Genomic DNA, 13,242 nt, shown 5'->3' on the forward strand with positions numbered 1-13,242 from the left:
TAAAATAAAAAAGGATTTATATAGAAATAAATAAGGATTTATATAGAAATAAATATGGATTTATATAGAAATAAATAAGGATTTATTGAGAAATAAATTAGGATTAATTTCGAAATAAATGAGGATTTATTTAGAAATAAATGAGGATTTATTTAGAAATAAATGAGGATTTATTTAGAAATAAATGAGGATTTATTTAGAAATAAACGAGGATTTATTGAGAAATAAACGAGGATTTATTGAGAAATAAATGTGGATTTATTTAGAATTAAATGAGGATTTATTGAGAAATAAATTAGGATTAATTTCGAAGTAAATGAGGATTTATTTAGAAATAAATTAGGATTTATTTAGAAATAAATTATGTTTTATTTAGAAATTAATTACGATTTATTTAGAAATAAATTAGCATTCATTTAGAAATAAATTAGGATTTATAATTATTATCCAAATTATTGCGGCGTTCGCCACGAGTCTATGAATCATGGCAGCCCAAACGTATCAGCCGCATTTCACAGTTCAGAGCGAATGGGTTCTCTCCAGAGGCCCAGAGCGAATGGCACTCAACGAGAAGGGAGGGATGAAGACTTGATCTCAGTAAGGATCTCAGTAAGGGTAAGCGACTCGGTAACTGAAACAAGTGAGGAAGGTGCTCATCAGGTTGGAGACGCCCCTTCCGCTAATGGTTCTGCTAATAGCGCGGCTTGTGCAAATGAGTCTTGGCGTCAGATTCAAAACCTGGTTAAGATCAGCAAAAACGAAGAATTGAAGACAGCTTTGGACGATTGGAAGGAGATCAAGAACGGTTGCGAGACCCGCCTCAAAGAAATAAGCAGTGGTCAAGCGGACTTGAGAAACCAGGAGTACAGCATAATTGGATTCTTCAGTGTCTTCGAAGGGGTGGTTCTCACCGCCGTGTCGCAGTTGACGACTGGGACGTCCCAGCGAAAGTGCGGGAAGATTTGGTGTCCGATTGTGTTGACAGTAATTGCTGCAGGACTCGCCATAACTGCGCTGCTGGAGAAGTTCAGACGATTCCCGGATTTGGAATACCAAGAAGCAGACCAAAAGTTTCTTCGAAAAGTAAGTACACAGGGTGCTTTTCTGTAACTTCATGTGTGCAACATGAGTGTTTTTCTCCAAGCGTCCTGGCCAAGATGCAGTCTGCGTGACCGTGGCTGTTCGCATCGCTGACCCGTCGAAGCTAGTGCTATGAGTTGTATGTGTCTTCATCGTTGCTCCGCAGAAAAATTAAGGTTCTGTCGATATCTTTTTTTGCTGGCAAGTCTGAACATGGTGTGGGGAATGATATCCAGGTTACAGCAGGGCGAATATCGCAGCTTAGATACAAGGGTAATAATTTTGATTTTGCCAAAGACGCTACGGAAAATCCAAGCGAAGTGCAGGGACTAAGCAGCAATCACTCCACCGCGCTGTGCAGCGCGCTGAACTTTGGCAGGGCTGGTGTCATTGTGTCGGTGATTTGTTTCACAGCAATATTTGTCGTCTCACATTTTGTACTCCTTTGCGACAAGTGGGTTCTCCAAGGTTGGGACTGAGCCACCAGGGCCTCCGCAGTCAGCGGCAGTAGCAGGTCCGAAGTTAACATGCCGAAGACCATAAAGATAACCAATGGCACTGGTGACAGCATCACGATCAAAATGAACACTGAAGGTATACTGTCCGACATGGGTCCCCCAATAGGCAAGCAGGGGCATATCAATGTCAACGTTTCGGATGCATCGTATTGTGAGTTCTGGGTTTATTCCTGTACATCTGGTGGTCAAAGTCGACAACTGGTGCTCAGCTCGAACGACCTGTTGAAGCATAAGGAAGTTGTGATTAGGACCTCTGCTTCTACTGGTAGTCAACCCGACTTTACCTGGGAACCTGTTCCATCATCTGCGGTGGGTATGATGGAATTTTTTCGTCAGTTCGTGGGAAAAGGTAACCTTCAAACGGAATGGATTCTGGTCACGTGTAGGTCTGTCTTTCAGAATGGTTCTTGGTGTAGCTTGAGCATCTTGATTGCGCATGTTTCACGTTGTAAGATAATCCGCTGAGATGTTGTGGGGGCTGGCTCTGAGTCGCGAAGCTGAGACGTCCTGCGGTGTGGTGGAACCTGTTTCGCTGTCAGTGTCTTCTGTCACCGCTTCTGATCATGCTTCTGGGTCTACCTCGGAGGAACATCAACCTCGCTCTACGTCTACTCCTGGCGCTGGCGGTGAAGGCGACATCGAAGTCGGTGGGAACCGAAAACTGGCGGGATCGAGTAAATGAGCACCATGGCTCAATATCTCAGTTCGCTTGCAGTTTCCACAATCCTGGCGTGATGTCGTTCCATTGCAGTGTGACCTACGTGTACCCTCTAACCCCGTTTGGTGTTGTTTGTGAGACGAAGCCTTCTGAAGCACGGAGTGTCTACGCGACCAGAATGTCAAGATCTCCTCTCCGGATGTGGACAATGAACCAGCATTCGGACATCTCGAGCTCAGGTAGTTGTTGGTTTGCGGCTGCGAGCCTTAGATAAGTAGATGGACAAGTATGCAGTGGGCTTTATTGTTGCACCGAGTATGCCGGTATACTTCTGGAGTCGAAATAGATCGAGTTCAACATGCTAGGACACTATAATCTGTAATTGCACTGTGTGGTCGAAGTTGGCAAAAGAACAGCAAGCAACTTCTCTCGCGCTTGTGCGCACACCTGATGTAGAACTTTTGTTTAGTACTAGTTTTTCCGCGAAACTAAGTATAGATGGTAATGTCAGTTTATACTCTACACAGCATAATGTAGAATGTTTGTATAAGTGATTTTCTTAAACAAGAAATTTAGTTTTATTTCAATCTAATTGCAAAGTTTGGTTGGTTGGTTGGATAATCAATGTTAAAGATGGCAACAAAATTCTTCAAAATCATGATTAGGCCTCATAAATAAATTGGACATCATTTTAGGAGATCTAAAACTTTCGTTTTCATGTTTTATAATATAAAGAATTGGTTTATAAGTATCTTAAAATAATCTATTTGTATGTAAAAGCATAATAAAAATATTTTTTATTATTTTTGGTTTTATTTTATGTAAAAGATTATCATTTTTAATGTTTGCTAAAGTAATTAATGTCCTTTTAAAATCTTGCAAAATGTGCTTCTATCTTTTAGGTAGACCAAATTCGTGAGAAATTAAAATAAGAATATCCAAAATTTTGTTGCTTTTAATTTATTAAAAAAAAAAAAAAAAAAAAAAAAATCAAACCAAACCAAACAAAGTCTTGGAAGTAAATACCAAGACTTTGCTACTATGCTTTGTTATTTAGAAAAAATAATATTTTTTTCTTCTATAAACTATTATAATTTAGAAAATATTTGTAATAAAAATAATTTTTAATAAAATAATTCTAATAAAAATATCTAATCTAAATTTTTTAAAAGTATATCATAAATTTTTTTAAAGATTTTAAATTATAACATCAAAAAGAATTTGAATGAGCCTTCTTTATGGTAAAAAGCAAGAAATAGTAAAATAATAGCCATCTTTTGGAATCAAATTAAGTGACTCAATTGCAAAGCTAAAGAAACTAAGAGAAGCTCCTCTTATTGACTATGAGATAATTTCAACTAATTAGCAGGTTTATAAAAAAAAAATTGCACAAATGCAAGTATCAATTAAGAATAGTCTTATATATGATTTTGCTTCACTTGTCAATGAAGCCAACTTATAATGGAACTAATAAATATCCTACCATAAATATTCTAATATTTGTCTTTTTAAGTAGAATCAATAATAAACTTGACTTGATTGTAATTCTCAAGATTCAATAAATAACAGAAAAAAAAAAAAAAAACAAAACAAAACAAAACAAAACAAAACAATAGCTCGTGGCTACATTTAGCAATTTAAATATGAAAAATCTTAAGAAATCTATAATAATTAGAAATTAAAGAATATTCTTAAGTAAAAAAAATAGTGAATTTAAAAAATAATAAGAAAAAAATTGTACAAAAAGGATTTAGATTGATTTACAATAAAAATTCTTGACTAAAGTAGTAGTTTTTAATATAAAAAAGAGGCACAAAATATTATATTTTTAGATTGTATAAAAAAATAATCATCTTGATTATCCTTAATTTATTACATTGAATACAAACTTATTTTAATTTCTAAATTTATGTCTAATTAATACAAATTTTGATATATATAAATTATATTTAATAAAAAATACAGATATTAATTAATTCCTCATGACATATAGGAGTCATTTAGAGATTCAATATTAATACTATATCTCCTACTTAGAAAAAACATGAAAAAAGAAGAATTACTAATTAGTAGTTTAAAATTATTTATTTAAATATTTCACGAATTACATTAATAAGTTAAAAATAAAAACATCTTAAATTAATTCAAAAGATAATTGTAGTAATAAAAATATAAATATTATCAATATTACCTTATATATATAGAAATCTTTAAATATATATTTTAAATAATAAAAATATTGCTATAGATTATTTTATTCTAATCCTAAAATAATTATTATATAATAATGAGTATAATATATATATATATATATATATATATATATATATATATATATATATTTCCATCATATATATATATGATGGAAATAATATATATATATTATTTTTAAAATTAATTTGAGAAATTTGACTTATCTTTACTTTATTATTTTTTGTCATATATTATTTCCATCATAACCATATCTTTTTAATGTGTATTATTGTCCTACTTACATTATATTAAATAATATAGAACAAAAATTATCCTTCTTGTACTTTTTTCATTAACAAAAGATAAAAATAATTATAAATAGAGAAAACTTAAATTTTAGGTATTATAGAGTTATATAAGAAGGATAGCCTTATATTTAAAGCTCATTAGCTACTTGTTGTTGTCTTATAAGTGCTACTTATATGAGTGTTATTTTGAAAAAAAATTCTATTATTATAGGATATTTTTTAATACTAAAATGATAAAAAAAATATATTATTATTTATCATTAAAATTATATTAATATAAAAAATAATTTAATATATTTTAAAAAATATTTAAAAATTAATTTATTTGATTTTTTAATATTTATTAAATAAAACCATCCATCTTTTTTAAACTTTTCTAGTTATTTGATTAATATGCAATTATAATAAATAAAAATCCTAGTCCTAATTTGACTTTTTTATCTTATATTTTATATTTTATATTTTCTATTTTTATAAAAATTAGAAATTTTGCTTCAATATTTAGATAACTTGTTTTCAAACAATGTAATAGCTTAGTTTATTTTTCATCATACATCAAAAAAGAAGAAATCTTTTCTACCATAATTTCTAAATAGTATTTACATTAGAACTTTGATATGTTGAGATTTATTTGAATGAAATTTTAGTATCCAAAATTTTTAAAAATATTTTTTTAAGTAGATTTTGAATGGATTTGGTATAGAATTAGAAATAGTAGATTGAATTATGCTTCTATGGTAGCTATTTGAAGACAAAAATAAAATCCACATACTTTCAAAGTAATTAGACAAGACATATGTTCTCTTAATAATTTGATTTAGCTCTACATGATTTTATTCTTATAAAGCATCCAATCATTATACTTTCCTTCAACTTCTTTTTTTTATATTCTACTTAATAATTTAAATCAACAACTAACTAGGTAACAATCAATTATTCTATAAATCTTGTAAATATAAAAATCTACATATTTTTTAGATATGCTTGGTAGAATCTCTTATCTATGAATATTTTTTCTCAAACATGGTTTCTAATGATAAATATAGGATAGGGCCAAATAATTTCATGTAACCACTTGTGTATAGATTGAATCTACTATTATCCAATTCTAACATATTTATGCATTGCAAAACATATTATTGTGATGTAATACGACTATATAGTAAAACTATAATCAAAATTAAATTTCTAATTAATATCTAATTATCTTGATTCAATAATAATTCAAGGTATCTAAACATGGCTTTTATAAAAGCCTCTTAGTTTATTTTCTTATCTTAATAGTTAGTAGGTTGAAGGTTGGTTGGTACTTTCACCTTCTACATTGTAGAGACTATCTTGCTACCTTAGAAAGACCATAAATTGATAAAATCAAGTTAAAAGAGGTTAATAATTAATATGGTTAATATTAGGAGTAAATTGAAGATAGGATTGGGCTAAAAATTCCTTAGGATAGGTTAGATTGATACCCGGGAGTTGACTGTTTATAAGATAGGGTCAAAATCAGACCTTTGACTATTAAAATAATTACCTAGGATAAAATAGGCTTTGATTTGAAGATCATAGATTAGGATTTGAGAGCTAGGTTGGAGCTTGTTCCAAAGATATAAGGTTGCTTATGGCAGGTTTGTTTGGACTTTGCAATTTTTGCTCAAAGTTAGGATTTGTATTGACAACTTAGGATTTATGCAATGCAATTATAGATAGCACTCTCAGCCACTTCGTAAAATTGGTGTCACATCTACAGTTCAAATTTTGAAAGTACTTGGTTATTTAGGTGTGCTAAGTGTATGTGAAATTTTGTGATAATTCAATAGTACAATTGAGAGATATCTAGGTTTTGGTGCAAGAATATATCAGAAGTTGGCAGTTTGAGGTTGGATAGGATTTCTATGATATTTGAAGTTCTACTAGTTGGATCAAGGTGAAATTTAATATAGTATTAAAAGACTTGAAGATCAAGCTATACATCAATTTTGAGTTGAAGTTAACGGTTAAAGAAGGAGAATTTGTAATTGGAACATTTGTATCAACTTTCAAGTTAGCAACCAAGTAATATCAATGTGATTTTTGGGCAATTTTTCACAGACTATAGATTGGATTGGAGTGAATTCTCATTAAGCTTATAGAAGTCTTATAGTCGCATTTGTGTAGAAAATTTTGTTTTAAGTGAACAATTAGATCACGAGCTACAGTTTGCTAAAGCTTACTGATTAGAACTAAGATTTGCAAAGAAAGTTCGAAATTACTTAATTATTGAAGTAATAAGACACTTCGAATTTATACATAGTTGAGATTACTAAGAAGAGGGTTTTTGAGCACTTTATATTGGATTTAAGAATTTTTGAATTAAAATTCAAATTACATTCTTCTTATAAGAATGAATCATATTAAGATTTTTGAATATTTGTAAAACACAATTCTACCTTTTATAGTCAAATACCCGGTACATTTCCAAATAGGACAACACACAATATGACATAATTGGTGAACCCAATGTGAAAAGCTTGAAGTGGAAGGTATTAAATTTTATTGGTGGTTATTGGGATTGATCGTCTATTTCATGGCAAGAAGATTGATTTTGGAGCTTTTGAATTTTGGAGTTTTAGACACTATCTTGAAATATAATGATAATATTTGGATTATCATGGAGTATTATAGGACTTTATAGACATGTTGGAGTATTTTGAAGCTTCATAAGGTATTTATTGGAGCATTTCAAGTGATATTTTTGAATATTATAGAATAAAATGGATGATGTATCATCAAGGTCTTTGGATAGGTTGAATATTTTGGATAGACCAAATGTTAGTGAGTTTTTTAAGGCTTTCTATAAGTGTGCAAGTAATTAAAAAAGATATCACGAGGGCATCGTAAGGAATCATCAACAAATTTAGGAGGTTTGAAGGATGCAACATCACTAAGTTTTTACAAGTTTATTCATGTGAGATAGAGACATGTCAAATCCCTGAGATAAAGATGATTTCAAGCTTCTATTTGGCTATTGAATCTGAGATTTATAAAAAAGTGAAGAAATTGCTTGTAGGGGTTGTAGAGATGTGGTCAAAATTTCAATAACATTTGAAAGAAGAGTTTATTGATAGAAATGAGGATAGGATTACTAAGAATTTTTTTTTGGATTGGATAGAGTTGCAATAAGGTAAGCATATGGATCTTTATGAATTCTTGGAAGAATTTGAGAGGAGATTTTATTAACTCTCATCCTCAAAGAGGCGATCATTAGATGCTATAAAGATAGAGTTTTTAAATGGTATTCATGATGCTTTGAGAGGCAAGCTTTTCATATTTCTTACAAATGAGTCTACAAAGAGTGGTTGTATCAATAATTAGAAGAAGTTGAAGAAAGCAATGGCTATTTTAGCAAGGCAATAAGAAGCACAAGCTAAAAAAGTTGCAATGTGGCCTAAGAAAGCTTTTGATTTGGCTTCAATACCATCTTTATCAATGCAAAGAACTAATCTTAAAAAAAAAAAAATAGAAGAGCAAATGGGAGATTTTAATAGAGGAGCCAATTCTTTACAGATAAAAGAAATGGGATCTTATATATATGAAGGGTGGTGAAGGAGAGAACAAAAACTTTTTTCAAACTATTTTTATAGAAGGCCAAGGTATCCAAAAATTTGAAGGTAATATGAAGGTCAAAGATTTGAAAACTAATAACAATGTAGTTGGAAGCTATGGCTATTCTACATTGAATAAATTTATGCAAGTTGGTGATGGCAATTTAGATAGAGCATCTCTTGGTGATCAAAGGGTATTTTCTATATTTGAAGGAAGTGAAGATATTTTTTTCATATATTTTAGATTATATTTAAGAGTTTAAGGTTGAACCTTCAAAAGAGATGGATTATGGATCTAGTCAAGGTTATGATCATAGAGGCTATATGAATTCACAACATTATGATGTGAGAGGTTGTGGAATTGTGTATGGAAATAATGATGAAAGTCAAATTATATACAGCTGTGAGACCACATATGAGTTGGATGAAAGAAGTTATGAGTTTTCACATGATCATTATAGAAAGGATTATGAGATTGCATGAGGTTATGATACTAAATGTCGTTGTGAAACCACAAAAGGTTATCATGAAATTTATGATACTTTTGAAGAGCATGAGATTTCAAAAAGGCATGAGATTACTCAACATTATGAGGTTATCCAATGCTTTGAGACAACAAAAGGTTATGATGTTTCACAAGGATGCATTCACGAAGATATGAAGGATATTATACAAGATTATGTGGCAAATAAAGATTATGGAATAAAAGATAATGGTGCTAAGTTATTGGCTATGATTAAGTTAATTGTGAGCACTCTTCTTTTGGACTAAGGACAAAGTTATATAGGTAATGCACATATAATAGGGACACAATTGGATTTTGACAAAGATAAGATTTATCATCAAGTATGGAATTCAAAGGTTGTAAATCTAAAAAAATTCAAATATAAAGACATGGGCAATAGATTTAAAGATTACATAGATATCTTAAATAGGACTTGGAGTCAAAGAAATAAGAAAAAAAAATAGAAGCAAGATGTATGTGGCTATGTGGGAAAGGTTTTGATTTAGGCTTTTCATTTCAAATTTTATACCTCGCCAATGGTTTGGTCATGTGCAATAGAAGTTATTTCCAAACTACTTGTACATGTGGAATAAATAGAAATATTAGGATTGAAAAAAAAAGATTTTGAAGAAGTATCACTATAAAATAAGATTATGGAGGTATAAAAAGGGAGGTACTCTTTAAATTTTAAGAGATTTGAGTGAATAATGACTTAGTAAGAACTTTGTAAAGTTGATGTTGTTTTTGGTGACTCTGGATTTTTGAAAAATAAAATAGAATCAATAATTTCAGGAGTTTGGTAACAAATCTATAAATGAATTTTTTTGGATTTATAGGTATATTTTTATTAAATGTGTGCTTTGAATTTGAATTCGATCAAAAAATTAGATTGAAAAAAAATAAAGGTTTTTGCAGATTATAGTCTTAGAATTTTGGGTTTTGAGGACAGTGAGGTTTTTGTAGATATTTGTCAATCCACTACTTAGATTGAGACAAAAGTTTTCACAAAGGTAGTCAGCTTGATTTCTAATAAGTATGTAAATTTTGAGAGCAAAGTAACAATTCAATCAAAAGTAATTGGCTCTAGGAAATTGGCATCAAGGTTGGAGAAGGAGGTCAGCCCACACCTGAGTATATTTTAGAGATTATCATCTATTTGATAATTCCAATCCTTTTTTAATTTTTTTTATACTTATTATTAATTTAATTAGTAAAGAATGTGTAAAATTTGAGTTGAAATCAATGGTTCAAATATTAATCATTGAATTTCAAAATCTATTGTAAAGTTGTTAGAAATGTTTTTGAGATTTAAAAAATTTATTAGGATTTGGTTAGGATTAGGATTTGGTTAGGGTTAGGATTTGATTTGATTTAGGATTTGGTTTGGATTTTATTATGATTTCTTTAGAATTTCTTTAAAATTCTTTGAAGATTCTTTGAAGATTTTGTTGAATTTCTTTAGAATTTTTTTAGGATTCTCTAAGTTTTTTTAGGATTTTTTTGTGTTTCTTTTATAATTTATTTAAAAATAAATAATAATAATAATAATAATAATTAAATTTAATTAATGCTTGATTATGTTTTTTTAGCTTCTATAGCAATTTATATACAATTTTATTAGAGTGGTTAGGACTTATTGTTGCAAATTCTTTTTATCTTCCACAACCAAGTGCCCAGTGCATTTTCAAGTAAGACTTCACATAATATGACAATGTATTATTTATGTGCTCTATTTTTCTACAATTATACTAAGATTGACCTCTATACTCTTGTTCCTTTTTCAAAACAAATACTTTCAATTTGAAATACTCTAGTTTCAAAAAATATGATATTTTTCTTCAATTTGATAGTATCAATAACTTGCTACACCTTAAGAGCCTTATGTTGTAATTATTGGAGCTCCAACAGCATCCGTGCAATGACATTTATTAAATGTTATGATTGCTTTCAAATTTTCAATGCTAATGCATTATTAACCAAGCCCATGGCTAAAATTCTTGGATGAATACATTCATTTGACTTTTTATATTAAAATATAAATTATAATTCTTTGTATATATATAGATATAGATATATATATATATATATATATAAATATATATATAGAGAAAGAGACAGAGAGACTATAAACTAATATTTAATATAAACTAGCTATGCTTTATAGAATAGGTTAGATATTGTTTGTATAAAGATTAGTTGTAGGTTATCAATTGAATTTCAAAGAAGATACTATAAAGTAGATTACTACTATTGTATAATAAGGAATAAATATCTTTTGTGTTATTTTTGTTTAATTGATGCTTGTGTGTAATTAACTTCAATAGATTATAGCTATAATTACAATATTATTGTATTATGCAAATTATTTTTATTTTTTTTAATTAATCTTCCTTACAACGTTCCTTGCAAATTAAATTATTTAGATTTGATATATTTTTTTTTTTCTTTTTAAAATTTTCTTTTTTCATTCACTATTTTCATTTCTTACTCTTTTTATTACTTATTAACTTCTTATTATCTTTTAGATACTTCTTATTATCTTTTAGATACTTCTTCTTGTTAACAATTTCTATCGATTCTAAATTAACTTATATTAAAAATTCTTTGTTAATTATAAGCTACAATTATATTAATATTATCTTATCTTCTTATATTAACATTTATTTTTTATAAGCTATTAACTAATTCTAAAACTCATAGCAAAACAAGAAAAATTTGGTCTTAAAGTATTCAATGGTAATTAATTTTATATTTGGAAATATCATATAGAAGTCGTTTTTTAAGCCATAAAGGTCTTTGGTGTTGTTTCAAGATAAGAACATAGATCAATCATGCTTATTATATAATAATATAAAGATCTAAAATTGTATCAATGTCTAGAATCAAAAGAATATTAATGCATGTATGTTTATTACTTTTGGTATTTTTTGCAGATTTTATTAAAGTTGATCAATTTTTCTAGTGACAAGATCATATGGATAAAGCTATATTCAATCTATTCCTTAGAAATTTCAGAAATTATTTTCAACTCTAAGATTAATTTTATATTTATAAAATATTATAAAGTAATAACATGAGTTTACATATCTAGAACATTGAAAATATGTCTTTTTTCTTAAAAGATTTGCAACACAAATATTCAAAAAAAGAAAAAATTGAGCCTTCTAATAAGTTATTATAATATCTTGGATGCTAAAGCAAACATTCTAAAAAAATAATAAATTTTTATTATTTTGCAAGAATACCTTCTTTGCCACAAAATTGTGTTCTAGATACAATGAATATATGATGATTTAAGATATCAAGCTTTTTTAACTTGCGGACAAAATTAAAAATCTATATTGATAAGTTATTATAAACTATATAAATACAATGTTCAATATACTAATGATTTAAAAATTTGAATCTAATATTTTGATTGTAGTGTAAAAAACCACCAATCATCTAATTTTTTGAAGCCAAAGAAAAAAACTAAGTTGCCTTTATTATCAACCAACATCATAACTAAAAATAACATTTTAAAAAGTCTACATTATTATTACAACTCTAGCAATGGCAAGAACTCTCATGATAAGTGTGATTGTCGTTTTACTTATTCTAGACTAATCTAATCAAAATAATCCTATGTAAGGGATTTGAACACGAGGAAAGACTATCTGCATGAGTTTTCATATTAGGGTCACACAATTAACCATCTCCTCATCAACTAAAACATCCAAGAATGATATGTGTCTTCTGCATTCTATCAAAGAAAATATTACAATTTATAATTCTATCTTATGTATTCACTATCTCCTCTCCTTTTCAAACTTAAGATAACAATAGGTCATACTACACTATCTTAAAAGATTACATAAAATATTCCATAATCTAATCACTGGAATTCTCCAAAATTAACTATCATTCTCAGTAATCTTCTTCACATAATTCCAGACTCCACAAACTACTTTTTGAATCTCAATATTCAATGTATTATAATTCTCTCAGTTATATCCATACTTCACAAACATCTTCAATTATCAACTTTCCAATCCTCTACTAATAATTTAGCATACAATAAATTCAATTTTTCATTCGATATCATCTAAATCAAATCTTTCTTTTATTCCACAATTTCACTTCACATTATTCAAATTCTATCTATTACTCTTCTTCTACAAGAAACAAAGAAACAAAGAGGTAGCACCAAATTTACCATGGCTCATGACTATCATAGTTTAGCTCTTTCTACTTCTTCTTCGAACTACATATTCTTTTTTTTCAAAATGCCAACCACCACACAACCAATGATAACTACTTTTTTTGACTACATCATCCATCTTGCCTTCTAAACTATCCATTCATCAGTTCACTAGCTCCTTTTAACCCTACTGTCACGGCCATAATCATGTAAGCTAAT

General features: G+C 28.7%; 2 protein-coding genes across 3 annotated transcripts; both read left to right on the forward strand.

Moving 5' to 3' along the window:
- The first annotated feature begins 513 nt into the window (after positions 1 to 513).
- LOC112273165 (uncharacterized) lies at positions 514 to 1,559 on the forward strand. Its single transcript, XM_024501649.3, has 2 exons — positions 514 to 1,083; positions 1,317 to 1,559. Exons 1-2 carry the CDS (start codon positions 529 to 531, stop codon positions 1,557 to 1,559), a joined length of 798 nt encoding a protein of 265 aa, XP_024357417.1. The 5' UTR covers positions 514 to 528.
- A 48-nt stretch (positions 1,560 to 1,607) lies between these two features.
- LOC149989796 (uncharacterized) lies at positions 1,608 to 2,843 on the forward strand. 2 transcript variants are annotated; one of them, XM_090248318.1, is made up of 2 exons: positions 1,608 to 1,947; positions 2,096 to 2,843. In XM_090248318.1, exons 1-2 carry the CDS (start codon positions 1,608 to 1,610, stop codon positions 2,278 to 2,280), a joined length of 525 nt encoding a protein of 174 aa, XP_090104444.1. In that variant the 3' UTR covers positions 2,281 to 2,843. The 2 variants fall into 2 exon arrangements, with proteins under 2 accessions (XP_090104444.1, XP_090104445.1); XM_090248319.1 differs by having other exon boundaries at positions 2,138 to 2,843.
- Positions 2,844 to 13,242: the final 10,399 nt, after the last annotated feature.

The sequence above is a fragment of the Physcomitrium patens genome, chromosome 2 (genome assembly GCF_059467195.1).
Source record: "Physcomitrium patens ecotype Gransden chromosome 2, ASM5946719v1, whole genome shotgun sequence".
NCBI lineage: Eukaryota > Viridiplantae > Streptophyta > Bryopsida > Funariales > Funariaceae > Physcomitrium > Physcomitrium patens.